We start from the raw sequence: 25290 nt of genomic DNA, 5'->3' as shown, positions 1-25290 counted from the left end.
AGGTTCCTCTTTGTGAGTTCGCTTCTACGCACAGGGATTCTTCTCTATCTTAAAAGCTCACTGCAGAAGGAAAGCGCACGGCAGGCCTTGGCTTTTTATTGTTTTCAAATTTAGGCTTCAGGCTCGCCGTTCTCGACTTTATCTTTTGTCTCCTTACCCTCGCGTTCGTGGCAGGGTTCTGTGTCAAATATCCACCTTTCTTCCCCCTGAGGCAAGTTAGCGGTGGGTGTTGGTAGGCACACAAAAGCTCGCTTTCTTTCACACTTGTGGCAGTTATGTCAACTGGAAGTTAGTTCTCGGCATCACTCTTCTTTCGCCTTTGTGTTTAACACAGCGGCTGGGGGGGATTAGGTTTCCTTCTTTGTGGGGGGAGACACGGGTGCCTCCCTTTTGGTTCTCTTTCATGGTTCGTTTGGTATTTCAGAGCTTCAGGGTTCTGATCTTTTTTCTAAGGCATACGTTTGTTGAGCCGTTTTTGGATCTCGTGGAGATTGTGCAAGCGGCCCTTGATAGAAGTCCTTTACTCCAGGTGTAACTGGGAGTGCAGGGCTGGAACACATTAGATGTCTAAGGCTTCTCAGCTTTGATAGGACCCTTTGTGGTCTCTTGGGCGTTAAGCAATAGAACAAAGGGTTGGAACATGTGTTGTTTCAAGCAGACAACTCCACAGGGGGCTTTTCTCATCAAGAAAAGGGGGTCTCTCACTCCCTATCGCTTCCTCACGGAACATGAGAGGTTTTGGTGGTTTTACCATCACGAGATCTTTTTAGCAGCGAAGTACCTTCATGAGAGTCTCTATGACTGGGCGGACTCTCTAAGTCTGTCGGCCAAATGGCCACTTGGAGCAGACTCTCTTTGACCACGTGTTTTTGTTCCTTCGGGGGAATGGGAGAAATTTCTAATAATGAGTTTTTGCCTTTTGGTACTATCGCCTTTTGCTTATCTTCGTCGCCCGACTGCCGGGCATGGAAATTTTTTACTCTTGTTTTACTTTGAGCGGCCTGCCGGTCGCACAATTTGGGCCCGTTCTTTTTGGGTTGCTAGACCTCGTTAGGCTGGCAAGAGGGCTCCGGTTTTGCTCACACTCGTTTCTCACGGGTGTCTACTGTAGGATATTTTTGAGTTGCTCGGGCTCTTCTGCCCGTCAACTCTGGACTGGTACTTGTCTTGTTGTCTGGCTTGGAACAGATGGCTTATGTTTTAACGGATAGAACTCCTCTTCTCTCGGTACAATGAAGGTGGCGAGCCACCTATTTTGGCTTTCCGTTCTTTTTCTCCCACGTCTTTGTTTAAGACATTATGTGATATCAGTTTTACTGAGACAGCTCGGTGCTAATTTTTCTCTTGGTGGCTTTATAACCAGCAAGTTTAAGAGGGCCTACTTTAGGCTTGCTGAAAGCTGATCTTCAGTCCTTTCTTGGACTTTGCTCCTAGTTTTAGGGTTTTTGTGATTGGATTCTTTGACTCTTTTACTTAACTAGCCTTGCTGATCAACACGGAAATCGGCCATGCTTACTCGGGTAGCTTCTGTGAGAAGTGGGAGTAAGTGTTTTTTCTGCTAATTTTGCTAGAGACAGATTTTCGGAGAAAGACTGTTCTATGGCACTTAGGTTTCTTTTGGGTTTTCTGGCATATAAGCGGAATCTGGAGTTACCAACTTTGATTCACCGTTCTAATCTTAATCACTATTTTGGCTCCCCTAGAGCCATATTTAGCCTTTTGGTCTGTTCGAGTTTTGAAGATTTTTTCTGACTTGCACGGTTTGCTTGAGATCATTAAATCTAGGGGCTCTTGTTCTTATCTTTCTGCTTCGTCGCCCTTTAACCTTGAACGGTTATATACGACGTTAAACACTGATTAATTTATATAAAGGAAGAAAGAATGTCTTTCAACTTTGGTAGGGGTAATGACTTGTTGAGGTCAACCTTGCCTAGATGGACTGCCACAGTGTTCAGGTTTGCCTTCAAGTGGTGGCAGTAGACAGGGGGGGGGGGGGGGGGGGCAGTCAGTCAGTCCTCCCCCTTCGAACAGCACGGACTCTATATTCCTTTCTTGAGCATTTTTATGGCTCTTGGAGATTCTGATGTACATTTTTGTACGGTTATAGCCCTCCACAGTTTTCCGTTAAGGACTCTGCACACTAGATCGGAATCTCAGGAACTTCTTTTTATCTCACTCGTTATGGTGCGCTTTAAAGACATCTCGAGAGTAGTGTTAGCCAATTGGGTCTCCACCATAGTTAGACAAGTTTATGTATGGTGGCAGAGTCAGGCAGGGGATGTCAGGGCAGTTTTGCCCTTTACTACAGCTAGGCCTCACGGGGCAAGAGATTGGGCTTCCACTCTAGCTGTTCTTCAATTTGGTCTCCTGGCAGAACTGAGTTCTTGAGTCGGCTTGCTGGCTTTATTGAAAGGTTTTTCATTGGTGTTTATCTCAGAGATGCCTATGCATTGAGATAGGATGTGTTTCTGGGTTACCTGCTCTGTTAGCGGCAGGACAGATTCTCAATTCCTGATTGGGTTAAGTGCCCTCCACCTATAGTAGCAATCTGCTATATGTGAGTTGGGTAAGATATGTAATTTAATTAAAAATTTTAGTAATAAATTTTCATTTGATTAATATACTTACCCAACTCACATCGTTTATTCCCTCCCGCCTCCCCGCTGTGGGGGGTGGATTTCTAAAAAAGGGGAGTGAGTTGGGCTTCGTTTGGAATGATGCATATGGCGGCGTATGCGCGCGCATACGGAAGTCGGAAGTATGTATTAATATGGCCTTATGGGTATTGGTCACTCTTTTTTTAGAGGGGCTTCCCTTGTTACCAAGGGGATGCGTACAGCGTTACCAGCACTGAACTAGAGTTAATTGCTATATGTGAGTTGGGTAAGTATATTAATCAAATGAAAATTTATTACTAAAATTTTTAATTTCAGGCCCTGAAATTTGAGAGCTACCACAACTCACCACTAGCCTGTCTACTCCTTGAAACCTCCTGCAAAAGTATTCGCTTTGCTCATCAGTTCTTCTGGTATGTTCTTGAGGAAGACATTTTGCAATGTATGCAAATTTGTATTATGACACCAGAGCTCAGAGAGTAACATTGGTTGTATTTTATTTTCAATAAAGTTCTTTGTGTAAACACATTTTTTTTATTGTGTAATTCTGATAGCACCTTGTTCCTAGGACAGGTTTTTCTGATTTATCTTGTTTAATTCAATCTGTTAGAAAATGTTTATGCAGTCAAAAGTCCAGTTTAATACGCACCTTACCGTACCTGCATTTACCTTTCCAAGTGATTGTGCTGCCCATTTTCACAGCCAGTATTTCTGTACAAGGTACTTGATCTGTCAGGGCAAACAACAAAATCAAGTTCAACACAGAAAAATTTCACTTTATTTCTATAAACAAATCTGTCAAACACTAATTACATCAGCAGGTTTGACAATATTTACAATTTTTTTTTTTTACACTAGATACTGGAAAGTATTGGTAAATGCACTTATTGCTTACTTTACCATACCTTGCCCAGACCTGGGAACCTATACGATTTCACAGTATTTTGTACGCATGATTGTCCAGAATATGATCAGTGGGGAAAAAAGTACGACGAGAAAAATTCCTGGACTACTTTTCTTCACAAGCGCTTCCCGAAGCCGATCCAGTATTTTGACACATGATTAAATTTTTTTGGTCAGCAAACATTAAAAGAAGCATTTGTTTTAAATGTATTGGTGAACTTCCTTAACGGTGCGACGGAAGCATGTTTGAATCATGGATCTTCAAATGATGTGTGGAGTACGCTCATATATGTCTAAAAGTACACCAAGTTTGTGTGTGAATACTTCAAGTGCAAAACAGGGGGTTCCCAGGTCTGCTTGCCGTACCGTAGCTTACAAAAAATGGAGTTCTGATATCACCATGGATACTGTTCAGGTTGCTGAAGGGGGTGGCCGGTCAAGAGGCAAGCTACAAGCGTCGCTACGAGCTGATGTTCGCTGCACTGGCCAACGTGGCCGGCGATACGCTGTACCAAGAGTTCCGCAAACAGGAGGAGTTGGTCAAGATCGTGACCTCTGTTGCTGAGAAGGTCAAGGTTGCCAAAGACAAAGAGGTCAGGGGAAGTTGTTTGTTTGTGTGTAAGAGAACATGTGTGTTTGTGCGTGTGTTTGTGTGGATGTGTGTCTGGGTATAAGTGGGTGTGGGTGTGTAAAGGGGAAAAAAAGCTAGATAAACAAAGGTGTAATATTCAAGGTAGTGATATGATTTTGTACAAGAAGCATTACAAACCTTATAAACAAGGCAAGGCAAGGCAAGGCAAAAGTAAACATCTCATCCCTGTTGATGCAGGTTTTGTTTCCCCATTTATGATGTTTGTTTTTTTGTCTTAACACCAGAGACCCCCCGCGGGTTAGGGGGAGTCCCATATTGGTTGGGACGAGAAAGAATTTACCCGATGCTACCCAGCATGTCGTAAGAGGCGACTAACGGTTCTGTTTCTCCTTTTACCCTTGTTAAGTGTTTCTTGTATAGAATATAGTCAATGTTTGTAAAGATTTTAGTCAAGCAGTATGTAAAAAATGTTAAGTCCTTTGTACTGGAAACTTGCATTCTCCCGGTAAGGTCATATATTGTACTACGTTCCAAGCCCCTGGAGCAATTTTTTGATTAGTGCTTTTGTGAACAAGGAACAATTAACAAGTGGCTCTATCCCATCTCCCCCCTTTCCCCTATCCCATCTCCCCCCTTTCCCCGTCGCGATATAACCTTGAATGGTTGAAAACGACGTTAAACACCAAATAAAGAAAGAAAGAATTAACACAAGAGTGAGTGCATTTTTCACAGTAGTTTGTGTGTCTGTTGGAGAGGATGATGTCAAAGAATTATTAGTGAAAGTGGGTATGATGTCAAAGAATTATTAGTGAAAGTGGGTATGATGTCAAAGAATTATTAGTGAAAGTGGGTATGATGTCAAAGAATTATTAGTGAAAGTCGGTAAGTTAGGGATACACTGTGTGGAGTGAAGGTGTGGCAGTACTAAGCTGGATTTTTGTTTGTTTTTGTCATTACTTATTTATTTAACGTAATATGTGACCCTCCACCACGGAATGAGTCGCATGTCACCTTTGCATGATTTTCATATTTTTACATTTTCCTAAAGAGTTTTTTATGCTCTATCCAGTGGTGAAACCCGTTTTAGAAAAGAGCGAAAACTTTGAGTTATAAGCCTGCGACTAAGGTGACCCTCACACTGTTACCAGACACTCCCCGGACTTATATTAAGCCTAGAGCAGGAGGTGACATGCGACTCATTTCGTGGTGGAGGGTCACATATGATTCTACTTACTGTGTTATCTTGCGTATAACAAGCCTAAGGAAAAACATTTTTGTGAACCACATGCAGGATGATAAAGTTGTATTGTGGTGTGTTGTGTTGTATTGTATTGTATTGTATTGTATTGTATTGTGTTATATTGAATTGTATTGTATTTTCCCAGGCCACACTGAAGAGGGACCTGCAAAGCATCTATGAGTATGTGGAACAGAAAGGGAGACTACTGCTGCCGTACAACCCGAGTCTGGAGGTCACAGGTTTAGATATGAAGGTAAGAAGGGTATGATGGTTGGAAAAAATTGGGAGCAGTGTTCTGCATTACATACAATGTTAGGTTTAGTGCTCGCTATTGCTAAAACTGTTTTAGGATAGTTGATAAGAGGGGCAAATTATACCTGCAAAGAGTCAGCGGCACAGACGACGCACTGCAAATTATTGAGGTAATTCTTTTTTTTTCCCAGCCCGCTACACATTGTGAAAAGAAAACAGGCCAAGTACTCGTGATAATCCCTATCGCAGCATGTAGTGTAGTGGCGACTGCGCAGGTGTAATTTGCCCCTTAGAGGTACGGAAATGTACACATCTTTATCGATAAAGTATGAACAGGTACATGTGTAATGTATATGCCAGGAGAAAATGTTGCTTGCTTCCGTTTGATTGCATAGACACTTACCTTTGAGGGTAATTCATACAGTAATACAAATTTCTGGTTGAATCTTTAGTGAAGTGAAGTGCATGCCACAGAAAGCAAATTGGAAATTATTTTTTGGTTTGATCATACTGGTGCATAAATGCTGGTATTGCTCAGTAAAACTTTTGCTTTTAATTCATAATAAAAGGGGCATCTTTTATAAGGTGCAGTTTGTATTGGAAGGAATGCATACAAAATAAATCAACATTTTTCAAACATTTAAAAATGGTTTGCACCAGCGACAAAATACAGTTGTGAACGCACACCGGCAAAATGTACCGGCAAAATATGAGCCATACTTCATATTTGTAATAAAGATATAGATTTCTCTTAACCCCCCATGTGCAATATGATCTTTTAGTTTAATGTGTGCATCACTATTGAAACAGTGAACAGGACCTCAGGGGCCTTAAACACTGAAGTCTGAAAGAGTTGTGTCCCTTGCCACACAAAAACTTCCATTCAAAGAGACAGGATATCTGCCTCTCTGAAAATAAAGTTACCTGCAATCAGATATAATTTAGAATTGTGAATGCTTTGCTTTTTTTTCTTCTTCATATATGGGTAGTTTTTGGATGGAACAACAGAAAGCAATGGATAATTCAATCTGATTTATTGTTTCAGCAGCTTTCCCTTAGCATTTATAATCATGTGAATGCTTCTTTCTCCGAAAACGGCGTATGGCTGCCTAAATGGCGGGGTTAAAAACCGGTCATACACATAAAATTCCACGCGTGCAAAAAACACGAGTGTACATGGGAGTTTCAGCCCACGAACGCAGAAGAAGAAGAAGAAGAAGATGTGAATGCTTCTCATGTTGTTTTTCTCCAGCTGTATGAATGCCTTTTTTGCTCTGTTTCAGTCATGTTCATATTTCGCCTCAAATGCATTCCCGTTGAAACTGGTGTTCAAGAATTCCAACCCCAAGGCAGACCCGCTTTATGTCATGTACAAGGTATTATTAGCTGCTCAATCTTTCTTGCCTCACAACCCTGTTTCCTGGTGTGTGGGTTTTTTCAGCAGAAGAAACTCAATGTTATTATTTAAAAAACAAGTCGCGTAAGGCGAAAATACAACATTTAGTCAAGTAGCTGTCGAACTCACAGAATGAAACTGAACGCAATGCAATTTTTCAGCAAGACCGTATGTACTCGTAGCATCGTCAGTCCACCGCTCATGCTCATGGCAAAGGCAGTGAAATTGACAAGAAGAGCGGTTTAGTAGTTGCGCTGAGAAGGATAGCACACTTTTCTGTACCTCTCTTCGTTTTAACTTTCTGAGCGTGTTTTTAATCCAAACATATCATATCTATATGTTTTTGGAATCAGGAACCGACAAGGAATAAGATGAAAGTGTTTTTAAATTGATTTCGACAATTTAATTTTGATAATAATGTTTATATATTTAATTTTCAGAGCTTGTTGTTAATCCGAATATAACATATTTATATGTTTTTGGAATCAGCAAATAATTGAGAATAAGATAAACGTAAATTTGGATCGTTTTATACATTTTTTTTTTTTTACAATTTTCAGATTTTTAATGACCAAAGTCATTAATTAATTTTTAAGCCACCAAGCTGAAATGCAATACCGAAGTCCGGGCTTCGTCGAAGATTACTTGACCAAAATTTCAACCAATTTGGTTGAAAAATGAGGGCGTGACAGTGCCGCCTCAACTTTCACGAAAAGCCGGATATGACGTCATCAAAGACATTTATCAAAAAAATGAAAAAAACGTTCGGGGATTTCATACCCAGGAACTCTCATGTCAAATTTCATAAAGATCGGTCCAGTAGTTTAGTCTGAATCGCTCTACACACACACACACACACACACACACACACACACACACACACACACACACACACACACACACACACACACACACACACGCACATACACCACGACCCTCGTTTCGATTCCCCCTCGATGTTAAAATATTTAGTCAAAACTTGACTAAATATAAAAAGATTATAATGAAGACTTTTATGCTTAAAATTGTGCCTCCTCGTTGTGTCTTACTCTTACGCACAAATGCAAGTCCCATCCACACATGCATGCTTTTTAAAAAAAATAAAAATTTAAGCTTCAAAGCAACATTCAGTTTTTAATTTTGTGGTTATTGTACAACCCCCCCATCCCACACACACACACACACATAGATATATGTGTGTCATACATCTAAAAAAACCAAATTTGTGTTGTTTCTGTTCATGACATGGGAGATAACTTTTTCTTTTTAATAATCAAGGGACAACTCTTGGAACTATTTTGCCTTTACAAGGGAAGTCACTCTAACAGTTTTGGGGACTGCCTTCATTATTATAATAAATTTACTCTGTTTCAACATTTTAATTGAGAAAAACGTGATTGATTTTCACAAGAATATTCCAAGATATATTTTCCAGTGTGTGCCTGAATTTTGTACCCTTGTATTGTAGGGTTTAGTAATAAACTTGAATTTATTCATATGAAAAAAATATACCATTGAATTTTGGAGCTTTACTTTGAGTTGGGGATTTTTTTTCTCCCTGGATCTGTACTCTGGTTTCTCTTCAGCTAACGAGAAAATCTTTCGCCTTTTACTAAAGATTTCCGTGGAGAGGAACAATTTAATGAGTCTATAGACAATTTTTCATGCCCTACTCTGTAGGGTAACAAACAAATGAAGTCAATTTCTTTTCTCTCTGTTCTCTGCTTAATAATTAAATCCTGCCAGAACATGCTGGAAAGCAATTCTGTGTGTTTCACGTCATGCTAAATCAAAATGTTCAAAATGCACATCCTGCATCAAACATGTTTCCACTGTGTATAGTTCCTTTGACTTGCAGCAAATACACTGAAAGTGCCTATAGTGTGGATTTGTCTCATTTTAACTTTAAAAGTAGGAGGTTGCGCTTTTTACAAGTAAGCACCTAATAAGCTTTGTCCCAAAAATACAGTAACAGTTCTTGTTTTTTGATTTTTTCTTTTGTGTCTCCTTGTTTAACATTAAAGTGATGAAGACAATGACCTTAATAAAATCTATGCCATACTTACAGGTGGGAGATGACCTAAGGCAAGACATGCTGACCCTACAGGTGATCCGCATCATGGACATGCTGTGGCTACAGGAGGGTCTTGACCTCAAGATGCTCACATTCTCCTGTTTAGCCACTGGACCCAAGAGAGGTTGGTCACAAAACAATGTCAGATTTGTATTTCCTGGTCTGTGTTCAGTGCTTGCTATTTAAAACCAAAAATCTCCTTAAACCTTATTCTTTATCTGGTGTTGCATGACCGGTTTCCAAGCTGGATTTACTTTTTTGGAGCATACAGACCTGTTTACCCTTACGATTTTGGCGTAATTTATCACGATTTTTTGCAAAAAATACGCCATTCCGCTATCCGTGTCAAGAGTATGATTTTCATAAATGATAAAAATGTAGAAAAAAAAAAAATTATTGTTTATTAATTCACATGTTTGGCATTGTTTTTTTCAATGGCAAAATGGGGTGAAAAAGCACAGGACTGACCAGAGATCATGTCGGTCTGATGAGACGCTGGAGAGCCTTCTAGTGGTGAAGTCTCGCCCTCACTCATTCGGCAAGCGCAAGTACAGTAGAGAAACGCTTGACACACTGAAAAAGGCCTACTACGAGCAAAAGAAAAAGAATCAGTGATGCATGTGCTTTTGATGTGATCTTCTTTGAAATTATGATGACTACAAAAACTGACTGATGTGTTTTGTTTGTGAATCTATATATATATACGACTTGTGTCTGTGTGTGTGTGTCCGCGATGCACGCCCAAGGTTCTCGATGGATCTGTTTCAAATTTGGTGCCCATATTCAGGTAGACCCCGGACACAACCTGGTTGATGAGATATTTCAACACGTGATCTCAGCACGCAGCGCTGAACCGATTTTGGTTTTTCTCTGGATCCATTCCCAGTAACCCTTCCTTATCTTCTCCAGTGTTTTCAGCGTTTATCTCCCTTCCTTCGTGTGGCGTCAATCCATATTCCCGTTATACTATTTTTAGAAGGTCACTGTCCCGGCAAAGCCGGGTATTACTCTTCTCCAGTGTTTTGCGCGTTTATCTCCCTTCCTTCGTGCGGTGCGCCGGCTTCAAAGCCGGGTCCCCGGCGCAGCCGGGTATTCGGCTCGACTTCTTCCCAGCGAAGCCGTACCCGGCGAAGCGGGTATTCATCTAGTGATGGATATATGTGCATGATTGCGTTTCGCAGACACAGTTGTCATGTGCGTTGTAATTGGCGACGAATGCTGGATGATTACTATTTTTGTGCCAGGATTACTATTTTTGGGGCTGAGCATTACTCCAAAACACTTATGGGGGTAAACAGGTCTGAGCATAAAATTCAAATAAGATTTGTTGTTGTGATGGTTTCTGTTGGTCTGTTTGTGCACCCTAGGGTAATTTTTGGTAAGTTTCTTATTCTAGTTTTCAAAGTAATGTTTATAGAGTATACATGTTTTTAATTTAAAAAATGTTTTTTAATGTTTTTAAAAAAATGTTTTTATTTTTATTTTCCCAAGGTGTGGTAGAGCTGATCACAGAGTCTGAGACGTTACGCAAAATCCAGGTGTCGAGCGGCGTGACAGGATCCTTCAAGGATCGAACCATCAAGGAGTGGCTCCAGAGACACAACCCCACTGAGCTGGAGTACAACAAAGTTGGTCAAAATATCATTCACACTAACAGAAGCAACAACTTTTAAAACAACATTACAATGGAAAACTATCTCACCTGTGCTTACCTGGTAAAGGCACAGTCCTTCCCGTGAAGTGTATTTGATCAGACCAAGTGGTTACCTGGGATAAGGTCATCCTTCCACTGAGACATTTATCAACAATCAATATCATTGCTGGTGGGGATGTAGCTCAGTCGGTAGCGCGCTGGATTTGTATTCAGTTGGCCGCTGTTCGGTGGGTTATAGAAACACGAACATACCCATCATGCTTCACAGTATTCATTGGTTGCACGCGATAACTTCACTCGCACAAGATTTTCGTCTATAACTCGACTAAACCTGATACAACTTATGGAAACAATTCTGGCCACATAAATCCCCTCTCTCTCACCGCTCTGCCCGACATTACTCACGCACCACCTAACTTGTAGTTATTGCCTTTTATATCTGCCCTGTCACCGCTCAAAATTCAGTTTACATCATTTATGCAACCAACGTATACATACCTTTTTCTGTGCTTCACAGATAAAAGGGTGATTCTTCAGCACGGTAAATACACAGGCTATCCTTCCACCTTGTGTATTGCTTGTCTGTATCAAGAGCAAGCCTAGACCACTACCGGCTATTTTACATTATAGCCACGTCTGGCTATCCTTTAGCGGAACGACCTCTCTTGTTGTTCGCTCATCAAAGAATGCTCTCTCAGCTGGGCTCTGTCACGTCACATGACTTTTCCTGCGAAGCCGTGATTAGCCTGCTATCCATCCACGCGTGACATGCGACAATATAGTCCGTAACACATTTACAGATTCTTGACACCAACCTCACCTTTTTTTCTCTTTTCACAGGCTGTGGAGAACTTCATGTTCTCGTGTGCTGGTTACTGCGTTGCGACCTACGTGCTGGGGATCGGCGATCGTCACAATGACAACATCATGCTCAAACAGTCAGGTCACATGTTTCACATCGACTTCTCCAAGTTTCTGGGAGATGCGCAGATGTTTGGCAACATCAAAAGGTACAGTGTCTTGCTTTGTCTTGCTTTTTAACCCCTTCACTGCCACAGTATAACAGCATTATCCGAACGGTCTATGGGAAAGAAATGTGTTTAGAACCCCTACAAGTACTTGGACAGTGGTTACCTCCCATTTAGTTTTCAGAAATGTCCTGAAATGTTGTTGACACAAATCCCACGTATGAGATACGGTTATGGGCGTAGGACAAACCAAAAATGACCACGTATTACATACGGGGTGGGCAGTGAAGGGGTTAAGTTTGTAAGTTTTAGTTTAATCAGATTTGTACGGTGGTACCTGTGATGACCGGACAGCTTAGGACCCGCCAAAAGGGAAAAGGTCTATGTTGCAAGTTAAGCAAAGGGAAGGAAGCGCTCTAAATGCATACGACATTTGGAATAAAGTAAGTGAGAGTTATTCGGAGCCATTCTCCTGGCACCTGAGAAAATAACAAACATTCAAACGAACAAGCGACTTTCATCCTCAAACTTTTAAACAGCGCTCTGCCTCATTTGTTTGAGATTCTCTACATTGGTCATTGCAAGTGGGTTTTTTTTAAGTCGTGTGTATTTTTTGTTCAAGTTAACAGACAAAGGAGCGAGAGAAGTAGTCCTGTGTCAGGGATGATGGGGGGAAGAGGAGGGTGTGGGCAGGGGAGAGCGATCTGCTTATTCTGAATTTTGAAAAAAAGGGGAAGGTGGTGGAAAAACATCACAATTTATGGGGACACTGGTGATTTTGCAGGGACCGAGTTCCGTTCGTACTGACCCCAGACATGGCGTACGTGATCAACGACGGTGGCAAGCAGGACGACCGCTTCCAGCAGTTCATTGACCTGTGCTGCCAATCCTTCAACATCCTGCGTCGCCATGCCGACCTCTTCAGGAATCTCTTCATGCTGGTCAGTACTTTTTTCTTGTAATGAGTATACTATTTTGTGTGAAAAGGCTTGAACTATTTGGAATTAAGTCGTTCTGCGATTTTGAAATGCAATTGAACCTGTCTAAAACGACCAGCCGAGGGACTGGACAAAAGCGGTCGTTATATTATAGCCAGGTGGCGAAAACCTGCTAAAATCTTCTCCGTGGACAAAACCAGATAAACCTGCAAACCGGATGACAGCCACAGTAACTGGTAATGCAGTTATCATAATGAAGGGAGGCATAGTGCTTATAACAAAGGTCAAGAAATTAATAAAGGGAGGTAAATGTAGATATCGACAACAAAAGTCAGTGAGAGCCGTAGGTGAAATCCACGGTCTGGCTTTCTTTCTTTCTTTTTTCCCCAGACAGTCTTAGCACCGCTGACATAGGCTGAAGTTCTGTAAACCGAGATATTATCTTTCTTTTTTTCCCCGAGACAGTTTTAGCACTGCTGACATAGGCTGAAGTTCTGTAAACCGAGATATTATCTTTCTTTTTTTCCCCGAGACAGTTTTAGCACTGCTGACATATCCTTAATCTGAGATATCATTAATTTGTTTTCTTCACTATGATCTATCAGATGTCACGGTCTGGCATCCCCGGAGTCACGGAGCACGCAGTGATGTACGTGCAGCGAGCCTTGTTGCCTGGCAACACCAACGCACAGGCATCCGCAGCCTTCACGCGCATGATCCAGGATAGCATGAAGTCTCTGTCAACCCAGTTCAACTTTTTCATTCACAACCTGGCGCAAATGAAATTCTCCTCACACAGCGAGGGGGCTCTGCTGTCTTTTGTGCCCAAAACATACAGGTAATGAATAATTATAAGGCTAAAAAAAAATTGTTTGTTTTCTGATGACAAGGCCAACAAAATTAGGGTAGTTAGGTCAGTAATTTGTTTAACAAGTTATAAGTAGTTAACTGATATTTTGTTCTACAGAGACTTTTCATTGGCCGGAACTCATGCCAGTTGTGTCCTCTAGATGTCGAAGAAGAGTTAAGAATCAAGAATCTGTTTTGTTTTTTGTCTGTTTTCTGTATTTTCTATTTTGAATTGTCTTTTGAATGTTGTTGAATAATGCAGTTTGTTGGTTGTACAAATAGACATGTTATCAGCTATATTCTGCTGAAAATGTATTGGACGTTGTGAAGAACAAGTAAATGTTGTCCACATAGTATGAAACCTTTTTTTTGTTTTTAATTCAATATCAAGCACGTGTATAGCTTGGTTCTGTTTTTCTAGCCTGAAAATAGGACAACTTTGTCAGTGTCAATTATTTTATTTTATCTTATTTATTTGGCATCCTGGTGTATTCATTTGTTTTTCTTAATATTGCAGTCTCCAGACCGATGGGAAAATCGCGAAGGTGTCAGTTCACAGAGTGCAAAAGCGATACACACCAGAGAAACACTATGTAAGTGTGAATGGAATTCTGCATTTGTTCTGCAGTTCTACTTGGTACAGTATATGTGCATGACACAAATACCTGCTGTTCGCATTTTTACAGATTACATTTTGAAAATACCAGAAATGAAACTCAGGTAACCGGTCATACCTACCCCTTTTGTTTGACATATTTTTTCCGTGTATAATTGGCGAGTGAGAAATGATTGCAATGAAGTCACTTGATGTGACTGGTTAACGTGAGAGAATGCGAGTCCGGATACTTCTTCGTCTTCTTCTGCATTTGTGGACTGTGACTCCCATGTTCACTTGTAACCAAAAGTGGGCTTTTATGTGTATGGCAGTTTTTCCCCCGCCATTTAGTCCGTCATACTCAAATTCTGGGAGATGCATACTATACTGGGTGTTTTTGTGTTTACCCACCGAACTTAGACATGGATTACAGGATCTTTTTCGTGCGTACTTGTTCTTGTACTTGCGTGTACACATGAAGGGGGATAAAGCACTAGCTGGTCTGCACATTTTTTAACCTCGGAGATTGGAAAAATCTCCATCCTTTACCCACCAGGCACGGCCGGGATTTGAACACCGAACCTTCCACAAGGAAGGCAGACGTCCTAACCACTAGACTATGTGCCTGTCTAGTCAGGATTCAGACTTGTAAAGAGGTGCAAGTTTGGAAAATGGTTATCGCAGTCGCTGCATCTTGCGTGTCTCTTTCTCACAACTTGTCTTTCCTGTTTCAGGTGTACATTTTGCAAGTGGAGCGTGAGAACCAGCGTGTGCCAACCTACGTGTTTCGACACTTCTCTGAATTCATGGAGTTCCGCGACAAGCTGTCGACCATGTTCCCTCTCGTCACATGGCAGAACTTCTCCACGCGGTCAGTTTAGCATTCATTGCCCTGCCTGCCCCCTTCATTTTCCTCTTACATTTTGCTGCTAGCCTCTTTTTCATTTTCTTAATTTCATTGCTATCTGCTCTCAAATTTCACTTCATGCAGTTTTATTTAAAACTAAGCATCCATCTCCAGGAGACCACTTATGCCTTGTGATAGTAGAAGGCCACAGAGAAGACACCAGAGCTACATCTGTCTTACGCCAATGTTGTCCTTTAAAGTTATGTATTGTTAACTTAATAAGGATAATGTGTGTTTGTGCAGCTATGTGATAGGGCGCAGCAACATTCGCACTGTGGCTCAGAGCAGGAAGACAGAGATCGAGCAATTCCTGCACCAGCTGTGGTCCACCGCAACAGAAATCTCGGAGGTGAGCTGATAACTGAATGCATTGAAAAACGGATGTCAGTTTAAAAGGACATTGAAACCCCTCTTTCAAGACCAACAATATTAGAATGTTTTATCAAAGAGGTGTACGAGACAATTGTGCATTTACCACTGCTACAGAAATCTCTGAGGTGAGCAGATAATTCAATGAATACCTAAAAAAACCAAGAATGTTCAATAGAACATAAATGAAACCTCTCTTTTAAGAACATCAATATAATATTTTTTTTATCTAAAGGGTGTGCAAGACTTTTGTGCACATACATACATCCAAATAAATAAATTGAGCCTATCTCCAGTGATGAGAATTAAGGCGTGACGTCGGCTTGATTGGCTGCTGTAACACAGGGCGGCTTCAGTCGCAGACGCTTGAACACAACTCATTCTGAGGAGAGAGAATTATGACCGTAACAAATATCTTAAGGGTGTGCAAGAATCTTGTGCACAGACATGCATCCAAAGAAATTGATACCCTCTATCTCCAGTGATTACAATTAAGGCGAATGTGACGTCAGCTTGATTGGCTGCTCTAACACAGGGCGGCTTCAGTCGCAGACGCTTGAACACAACTCATTCTGAGGAGAGAGAATGATAATAATAATAATAATAACTATAATAATAATAATTGTCAGTAAGTACTGGTGTCACATGACTGATGTGAAACAGTTAATTGGCTAATGGCAATGTGCTAAAACTGTGAACGCACTCTTGGAGGACATTGAACACGTATTTTGTAAGACCATCAATATTAAAAACGATTTTTATCTAAAGGGTGTGCAAGACACTTGTGCACCTCCAAACATCCAAAGAAATTGATACACTCTATCTCCAGTGATGAGACTGAAGGCGAATGTGACGTCAGCTTGATTGGCTGCTCTGACACAGGGCGGCTTCAGTCGCAGACGCTTGAACACTACTCATTCTGAGGAGAGAGAATGATAATAATAAAAAGTGTCAGTTAGAACTGGTGTCACATGACTGATGTGATTGGCTAATGGCAATGCGCTAAAACTGTTAGCGAATTCTTGGAGGACAATGAACACTTTATTTTAAGACCATTAATATTAGAATGTTTTATCTAAAGGGTGTGCAAGAATCTTTTGCACATAAAAACATCCAAAGAAATTAATTTAGCCTATCTCCAGTGATGAGACTGAAGGCGAATGTGACGTCAGCTTGATTGGCTGCTCTGACACAGAGCGGCTTCAGTCGCAGACGCTTGAACACAACTCATTCTGAGGAGAGAGAATTATGACAATTATCTAAAGGGTGTGCAAGAATCTTGTGCACTTTTAAACATCAAAACAAATTGATTCACTTTGCCTCCAGTGATGAGAATTAAGGCGAATGTGACGTCAGCTTGATTGGCTGCTCTGACACAGAGCGACTTTAGTCGCAGACGTTTGAACACAACTCATTCTGAGGAGAGAGAATTATAATAATCCAAACGGGGGAAAAAAAACCGTTGTGCTCTCCATGCTTTACAATACATGTATTATCTACAAATAACACAGCACTTCTTGTACAATGAAATCTAACTTTTAGAATAAGAAAATAGAATTACAACACAACACCTAGTTTTCAGTATGTAAAATCAAGAACACAGAAGAGAAGAGTTCTTGTGTGCACTGGCTTTGCATTTGTGGGACATGGTATTGCCCTGTCATTTTTTAAGGGGGGGGGGGGGGGGGGGGGGGGGGGGGGGGGGCGGGAGGTCGTGGGTTCGAACCCCGGCCGGGTCATAACTAAGACTTTAAAATTGGCAATCTAGTGGCTGCTCCGCCTGGCGTCTGGCATTATGGGGTTAGTGCTAGGACTGGTTGGTCCGGTGTCAGAATAATGTGACTGGGTGAGACATGAAGCCTGTGCTGCGACTTCTGTCCTGTGTGTGGCGCTCGTTATATGTCAAAGCAGCACTGCCCTGATATGGCCCTTCGTGGTCGGCTGGGCGTTAAGCAAACAAACAAACAAACAAACCACAGTATAACAGCATTATCCGAACGGTCTATGGGAAAGAACTGTGTATAGAACCCCTACAAGTACTTGGACAGTGGTTACCTCCCATTTAGTTTTCAGAAATGTCCTGAAATGTTGTTGACACAAATCCTACGTATGAGATACGGTTATGGGCGTAGGACAAACCGAAAATGACCACGTATTACATACGGGGTGGGCAGTGAAGGGGTTAAGACTCCACCATTTAAGACTTTCTCCCCTTTTAAGACAGATTAATGTCTGCTCATGACGTCTTCAAACTAATTGTGATTTTAAAGACCCAATTGTCTCACAGTTTATGGGGTTCAACAAATAACAGCAATACCAGCTAGTAGAAATCAGTATATGTGTGCTTCGCATTGCTGTTTCAGTGTGACCTAGTCTACACGTTTTTCCATCCACTTCTGCGTGACGAGCAAGAGGCTGCTGCTGACAAGACCAACCTGGATGTCCCCAAGCTCAGAGGTGAGGATCAGACACCACCCAGATCTCAATGGACGATTTCCGGAGATAACTCTGTCGGGTTTGTATTGGTTGTGAAAGAGTGAGTACCCTTGCATTTGCGCAGTTTCCCCACGTGCCATTATAGGCCAGTCACTAGCGAGAGGGCGTGTCTCAAACATGTGTACAGGTAGCACATGTCAATGTTTGTCTGCGCAAATGCAAGGGTACTCACTCTTTCAGACCCCATGCAAACCCGACAGAGTTATCTCCGAAAATCATCTTTTCTGTTACAACCTGTTACGAGTATATCAGATAGAAACATTAGCATCACATTATTTATGCAAGTCTTACATACGTTGTGTTTGCACAACCATAGACTATGGTCACACGCATTGCATACATACGTGAACCATGAAAATTTATAATAATTTTCTTATTTATTTATACTTACCAACACAATGTTATTTTGCATATAACCCCTTAACTACCGAAAGGAAAACAAAAGTGAAACTAGAGTTATACCCCAGAGTGACTGCCCTTACCGGATGTCGCTGGTAGCGCTTGGCGCCAAAGCTGAGTCATCCGATCACGCGGGACATCTTTTGTCCAGTTGTTGTTATAATCGTTTACAGGCAGGCAGGGTGTGCCGAAAAAAATTTCCATTTTTATGTAACATTTTAATGGACAATAAAGTGTTGTTATTGTTAATGTTATTGTTATTTGCGTCAATATTGTATTTTTTAGGTGCCATTTCGGATTTTGTACATAGCTACGCAAAATAGGTCTTGATTTGCGTCGCCCTATACAAATTACTCAAAGTTTGCACGGAGCCTGATACAATTGGGATGGATGGTGGGGGTTGCAATCTTGATCAGAATCTGGTTCACATGAATGAAATATTCCTCCTGGGGATGCATTTTATCTGTGTATTTTTTTGTTTACAGTGGTGGCATGCATCTACTTTGCTGATTGCATGACAGTTTATGTTTATTCTTGCACCAGCTGCGTTTGTTTAGCCAAAGATTATAGTGAAAATTATAGTCGAAATTCTCAGATGATGATGACATGGAGACTGAAACGAAAACGAAACCTAATGTTCAGAAATATGCCTGTTCAGGTTTATGAGTGTGTGCAAACACTTGCACTCTTTTGTTTTTGATTAATTTATTGTTTCTTTTTGTCTTTTGTTTGTAATTTGCTCGTCTTTCTTCATTTCAGAAATCACGTATTACTACTAGTAATTTACACTGATTCATGGGTACTTTTTGTGGTGCATTTTATTAGTGTACTTCCTGATAATTTGCTGTCCTCCCTTTGTTACAGAAATCATGCCAGTACCAGTGCCGCCCCCTTCTGGCAACACAGGGATCCAAGGGGAGATAAAGCTGTCAGTGCAGTACAAACATGACGCTCTGCAAGTTATGGTCATGCACGTCAAAGATCTGGTAGGTCTTATACACACTCTCTCAGTTTTCACTGTCACCACTCATATGTCCCTATCTGACCAGGTACGGATATATCCGCTCAGACTGTTAGCTTCAGTCGCTTCCTGTAACGTCCATCTAACGCCTGCATTCCAGCGTGTTGATACACAGTTATTACACAGTTACTATAATTCTACAGTTGGTCTCGGCTAAAAAAAACTTGGTCAACATAGGTGGGGTAGAAAGTGTTAAGACCTTTTTAAAGTCTGAGAAAACCAGGTCTCAAAAAAGAGGGAGTCTAAAAGTGGAAGTAAAATTTACAGAGATTATGAACAGAAAATCTGCATATTCACACAAAAACAAGCTCTTGCAGGCATGGGAATTGTCCACCGAAAAGCAAATGTGTGCCGAATTTGTTTTTGTTCCGCTAAAAAAGCTAAAGTGTCCGCCAAAAAAATAAATGAGGGAGGCAAAAATGGTTCTAAAAATGAATTTAATGGCAAACTTGGAGCTCAGATGACACCAAATTGCACAATTTGGGCAATTTCCATGCCTGTCTTGAAAGATTATGGTCTGTTAAAAAGCAGTTGCTGTTGCCATTAAATCAGCCTTCTAGGTTTTTGTAGGGCTCAGTACCCCGCTCTGAGCCTGTAGCGCAAATGTCCTGCCCTGTGAGCACAGGTGTGGTTTTTTTTTTATCAAAGGATCCCACCAGATGGCTATGGCTTATAAAGGGAGCCCTTACCCGTGAGTAGAAGCACACATGCTTTTAAATTTGTTATGAGAATATGCACCTTCACTGCGCATTATTTCCTGACTGCATGATGTGTTGTAAACAGTTGAGTATTTGCTTGTGTGTGTACAGGCAAGAAGCGCTGAGCTGCCCAGTCCTTACGTCAAGACCTACCTGCTGCCAGATCCGGAAAAACAGACCAAGAGGAAAACCAAGACTGCTAAGAGCACTGTGCATCCCACCTACAATGAAGTGGTAAGGCGTTCATGCAGGCACAGGCACATGCATGCATGAATTAATGTTTGCACGCACACATTCAAACATGCACGCATACAAACAATTAGTGGAATTGATTTTGAAGTTTTGGAATGAAGTTTTGGGCATACTTAGGCTTTTCTTAGAAACTATCAAGAGCTTAGAAAACTCGGAGAGACACCTGTCTGTTAAAAACTCTTCAAAGACTTCAAGGCAGATTTTGAAAACAAACATGCGCTCGCACGCACCACGGCTGTCCCCAGTGCTTCATTTCTGCTACTTCAGCTACAGGCTATTTTTAGCACCCATCCTTTCCCCACAGCAGAGATAACACAGCAGCTAGTAGCTCTCTCAGTGCTATGCACAGAGAAGGCTAATCTCACAGTATAGCACGAAAGCAGCTGGGTATAACAGGCAAGCGAGCTTAACAGTGTGCTGGCTGCAGCTGTTGGTAGCCAAACGTTTCCCTCTGCTCGGCTATTAAAGTTTAAAGGCTTCAAAGACACAGAGATACACTTTTCTGTTTAAAACACTTCAAGGACTTTGAGGCAGGTTGCTCAAACAAAACTTGATTTTGAGACGACCAGCATCAGCATAGGAGATTAGTCTTGTTGACATTTAATTGCAATTATTTTGGTATCAGTGATAAAAAATGTAAAGTACTTTTACAGCAAACATAATTATTTCTGAAGGTACTGTAGCCTTACAGACTATTAATTTACAAAGTCTTGTTGTTTTAACAGCTGCAGTATCGCAGGAAGGAGAGTGAGATTCGACATCGGACGCTCCAAGTTACGGTATGGGACCACGACATGTTAAAAGAGAACAACTTTCTGGGAGCCGTCTACATCAGGCTCCGTGACCTTGACCTTGCTAAGGAAACGACCCAGTGGTACCCCCTCCAGAAGCTCCAGTTAACCGGCAGTGGCGGTTTTGCGTAAACAAAGGACTAAGACAACAACATCAAGTCTTCCTATCTGTTTACATTCGTTCAACCATTTGTGAGACTGCTGTTACAGCCTTTGGACTGAAAGTTGTTGAAGTCGTGTTCGGTGAAATTTCAAACAAGTGTGTGTGATTAGTCAAGACTCCAGCCTTAATAGACAAATTCCGAAAATAACTCCGTTGGGTTTGTATGGGCTGTGGGAGCGTGGCCTTTTTTTGCAAAACCTCGTACCTTGGAAGGGGAGAAAAACACGTGGAAACACGCATGTGTTTGGCCCTTCTAATGTTTGTAGGAGGTTTTGCAAGAAAAGATCACACTTTCACAACCCATTCTAACCTGACAGTTATTTCCGAAAATCATCTATTGGCCTTGTCTGGTGAGATGTGTTTCAGTCGTGTTCGGTGAAAGACTAAAACAGTGTGGTGTGATTGTTGATCAAAGACTACTTGGCGTTGGTTGAGTGAATACATTTCAGACACATGTTGATATTAATTCATAGTTTTTCAGTCATTAATTGTGATAGTTAATTCAGTCATGATGACATGATGGCTAATTCAAACACTCTTGATGAATGTTATTTACTTCATGTTGGATGCGTGATGTTTGTGTTTTTACATCAACAACTGAGTCCTAAGTAAGATCAGAGAATTCTCATACTCTTTCAGTCATTGTGATAAATAATTATGTCATGCTGATGATGGCTGATTCACACACTCTTGATGTATGTTATTTACTTCATTTTGGATGCGTGATGTTTCTGTGTTTTTACATCAACAACTGAGTCATAAGTAAGATCAGAGAATTATTTTTGGAGCTGTGTCAGTAATGGTCAGAGACAGTCATTTCAGCTTTGTATATAAATGTTGCTTCAGTTCTGCCTCACTGAAACTGTTTTAGTAATCTTTAAACAAAATAAAGAGAGGTTGTTCGTTTGTACCAAGCAGCAGAGCCATTGTTTCATCAAACATGTACGTTCTTCACCCCAAGTTCAACAGAAGCGGACTTTCAGTCATTTCAACCATAAAATCATCTCAACAACTTTGGGCTGCTTCAGCCATGTGCAGTGATAACTGTCTGTCACATGAGTGAAGACTGTTTCAGCCATGTTCATTGAAAACTGCTTCAGTCAAGTTCAGTATTGTTGCAGTTATATAAATTCAGGGAGAGTAGTTGCATTTCTGTCACATTTTGACATTTCAGTGAAGGCTGAATAAAACAGCTGCAGCCAGAAATGCATTTCAGTTCTCAACGAGCTAAGCAGCTTGCATTTTTAAATGATCGAGACAAAGGGCACCACTGTGACCCTGAAGATTGTAGAACAACAGTGTAGTGCTGATTTGATTCGATAGTCGATCTCTCTGCACAGTTCTACACAGAAACTGGGGCCCCCCCTCCACACACACACACACACACACACAAACACAGGGAAGAAAGGCGAAGGTTTTACAAATATATCTGGCTTTTTGTGCATGATACTCTAAAATTACGCATGGCAGACTTTGCTTAGAACTGTGCACTGTGTTATTATTTTCAAGGCACCAAAAACTGGCTTGTTGGTGAAAATGTTAGTTCACAGATGAAATCTTGAATGTATTTATATATGAGTGTGAAGAGGTCTTTGTTAGCTAATGGTCTAATGGTGGAGGCTTCTGGATGCCAGTATTCTGTTTGGGGCTGGTGGTTTACTTGTGTGTGTGTGTTTGTGCATCTGTGTGTGTGAGGAAGTGATGAAAAGGCTGTGTGCGTGCATGGTCACCTTGCTTGCATATAGTTCTTTGTTGTTTTCTTTTTCATCCTGGATTGATTGTATAGTCGTTTTAAGTTTCTTATGTTTCTCTTTGTAAACTTTGTTTATGTCTCTCATATTTCTTTATTCTTTTCAACTTGCATTTTGTTTTTTCTTGTTATGTCCCCCTGCCCCCATTGTCTATAACCTTTTTGTCTCCAATGTTTTTCTGTATTAACTTTTTGTCCCTTGTGGGTTTTTTCTGTATAACCATTTTGTCTCTTATGATTTTCTGTACATTGTATATACTTTGTGTATCTTATGGAGTTTTTATTTTTATTGTACAGTATAACCTTGATGTCTCCCATGTTTTTTAGTGTTTTTTTTGGTAGATGTACAATCATTTTGTCTCATGGTTTTTTTGGTATGACTTTTTTTTACTCTTATTTTTCTCTTTGTAACAGTATTATATTTCCCTGTCTGAACTATTTATGGTTCTTCCTTTCAACTTACCACAACAGCCCAATGTATTATTTTCAGTCCTCTGTATAGTGTGTCATTTCCCATACCTGTCTCCCTCACCTATGTATTTCACAAGGGATGGTGGAGCTGAATTTTTTTTTATTACTTCCTTTTCAATTCTCATTTCTTTTTGCTTTTTCTTAATTTTTTCATTTTTTTAAGGAGAGGGGTGTACTTGTATATGAAAAACGGATCATGCGGAATTGGTTAGATGCTTTCCAGTAAACTGTTAGCAATAGCGTGTATCCTTTTGACAGCACATTTCAGCAAAAGTTTTAGATATCTGATGGAATAGAGAAATTCAATTTTTACGCGCTCACGGAAAAGCCATTAGGGGCATGTTCAGGGATTTTAACCTGACTTTAGATGAGATACACAAGTGTATGCGTTTTTAGGTGGTACAGGTATCAGCCATCTGCACTAAAGGCAGAATGACCAAGGTCTTTTACGCGCCACTGTGGTGACACAGGGGTGGGAGATGGATACCGTCTCTCAGGGTCTGCACAGAAAGTTGACCCGTGTCCGTCCCGGCCCGGATTTGAACCTACGACCTTACGGTCACATGAAGTCCAGTGCTCTCCCAACTCAGCTACCCGGGCCCTCTAATCTGATGGAATATGGGGCCACGTTCTTTAAGCTGCCGTTTTTATGCCTCCTGAACACAGAGCTTTTTGGCTCACGTAAGTGTAGCCTATGCGATGCTAACTTTTGTCTGTCTGTGTGTGCGTGCATATGTATGTATGTTTGTCTGTGGTAGAAACTTTAACATTTGACTGAACACCGAAATACTAATTTTACCTGGTTATTATTCAAGCAACAGCTTCAAAGTATTGAAAGTATTGAAGCAATGATCAACATTTCGTCGGCACGTATGTAGTTAAAGTGTGTATCCAAAGAAAACGGGTGGTGGGGGGTTTTGGGGGGGTAAAAACAGCTGACTGGTTTGTGTCGTGTGTGGTATGTAGACCAGGTCAGGGGTCAAGGTTAGGTCAGATCGCGTGAAGGATTGTGGTATAGATACAGTTATCACCGAGCTCCAGTTCGCCGATTCGGAGAAGACAACTCATGATTTCACATTGTTCGGTTTCGTAGCTCCAGAAAAATAGATAAAGAAGATACCAAAGGAGATTTCCTACAGGTTAATCTGCACAGCGTGTTTCCAGTGTCTGCGCGAGGAAGCGCTGTCGAAAGCGCAGTGTCGATCTGGCCATCTGGCAGTCGTGTCCCCGTAAGTAGGCTACAGACAGACAGATCTAGATCTAGTGTATCGCACTCTTGCACGGTGTCACCTATGCTTACTGTGTGTGTGTATGTGTGACGGAGTGATTGAGTTTGTGTTACTGTTTGTCGATTTCTTACGTGAGCCTTGAAGGCTTCGCCTCTTGTTTCTTTAAGCCATATCTTGTTGCAATACGTTGAGGTCTTTACTTTTCTGTGTCACATAGGTGACATTGTTACAGTTATGTTAAAAGCGACACATTTTGTGAATCTATTCTGTTTGTCATATTTAACTTGCAAATACGTTTTAGATTTGTAATAATGACATGGAACCATTCTTATTGATTCATGTGTTCTGACTTGATTTTTGTTATGTTTTCTCAGCAGGGTTTTTTAAAAACTTTTTTTATTTTAGACACTTTTGTTTTGAATGATTATGCTTTCTGTGCGGTATGACTTTTTTTCAAGTGTCAGTAGAGAGAAAAAAATATTTTTTCATATTACCAGTGTATGTCCTGTTCAGAGTACAGAATTCTGTCCGCCCATTTTTTTTAAATTTTTTTTTTAGAACTAATTTTATAAGATTGATGCTAATGACTTGCACTTTTGTCTTGCCCCCTTCTTTACCACTGACGTATACATCTGTAAACATTGTGTATGTCGTGAGTTTACTCTTTT

At 40.9% G+C, this 25290-nt stretch overlaps 1 protein-coding gene and 1 non-coding gene across 2 annotated transcripts in view; both read left to right on the top strand.

Moving 5' to 3' along the window:
- The window catches only part of LOC138971341 (phosphatidylinositol 4-phosphate 3-kinase C2 domain-containing subunit alpha-like), a 57777-nt gene extending 35699 nt beyond the window's left edge, over positions 1-22078 (top strand). The window contains exons 19-34 of the mRNA XM_070344064.1: positions 2934-3028; positions 3934-4111; positions 5496-5603; positions 6886-6978; positions 9067-9196; positions 10564-10700; positions 11567-11736; positions 12479-12635; positions 13238-13470; positions 13999-14074; positions 14811-14947; positions 15227-15332; positions 17716-17809; positions 19112-19233; positions 20078-20200; positions 20944-22078. Of these exons, the coding sequence (XP_070200165.1) occupies positions 2934-3028; positions 3934-4111; positions 5496-5603; positions 6886-6978; positions 9067-9196; positions 10564-10700; positions 11567-11736; positions 12479-12635; positions 13238-13470; positions 13999-14074; positions 14811-14947; positions 15227-15332; positions 17716-17809; positions 19112-19233; positions 20078-20200; positions 20944-21141 (2157 nt within the window). The 3' untranslated portion in view covers positions 21142-22078. The remainder of the gene's footprint in view (positions 1-2933; positions 3029-3933; positions 4112-5495; positions 5604-6885; positions 6979-9066; positions 9197-10563; positions 10701-11566; positions 11737-12478; positions 12636-13237; positions 13471-13998; positions 14075-14810; positions 14948-15226; positions 15333-17715; positions 17810-19111; positions 19234-20077; positions 20201-20943) is intronic.
- On the top strand, positions 8565-8681 carry LOC138972084 (U5 spliceosomal RNA). Its single transcript, XR_011457456.1, has one exon. It is a non-coding gene; the product is annotated as a U5 spliceosomal RNA (small nuclear RNA).
- Positions 22079-25290: the final 3212 nt, after the last annotated feature.

This window comes from Littorina saxatilis, linkage group LG7, assembly GCF_037325665.1.
Source record: "Littorina saxatilis isolate snail1 linkage group LG7, US_GU_Lsax_2.0, whole genome shotgun sequence".
NCBI lineage: Eukaryota > Metazoa > Mollusca > Gastropoda > Littorinimorpha > Littorinidae > Littorina > Littorina saxatilis.
This window is presented reverse-complemented; position numbering and strand designations above follow the sequence as displayed.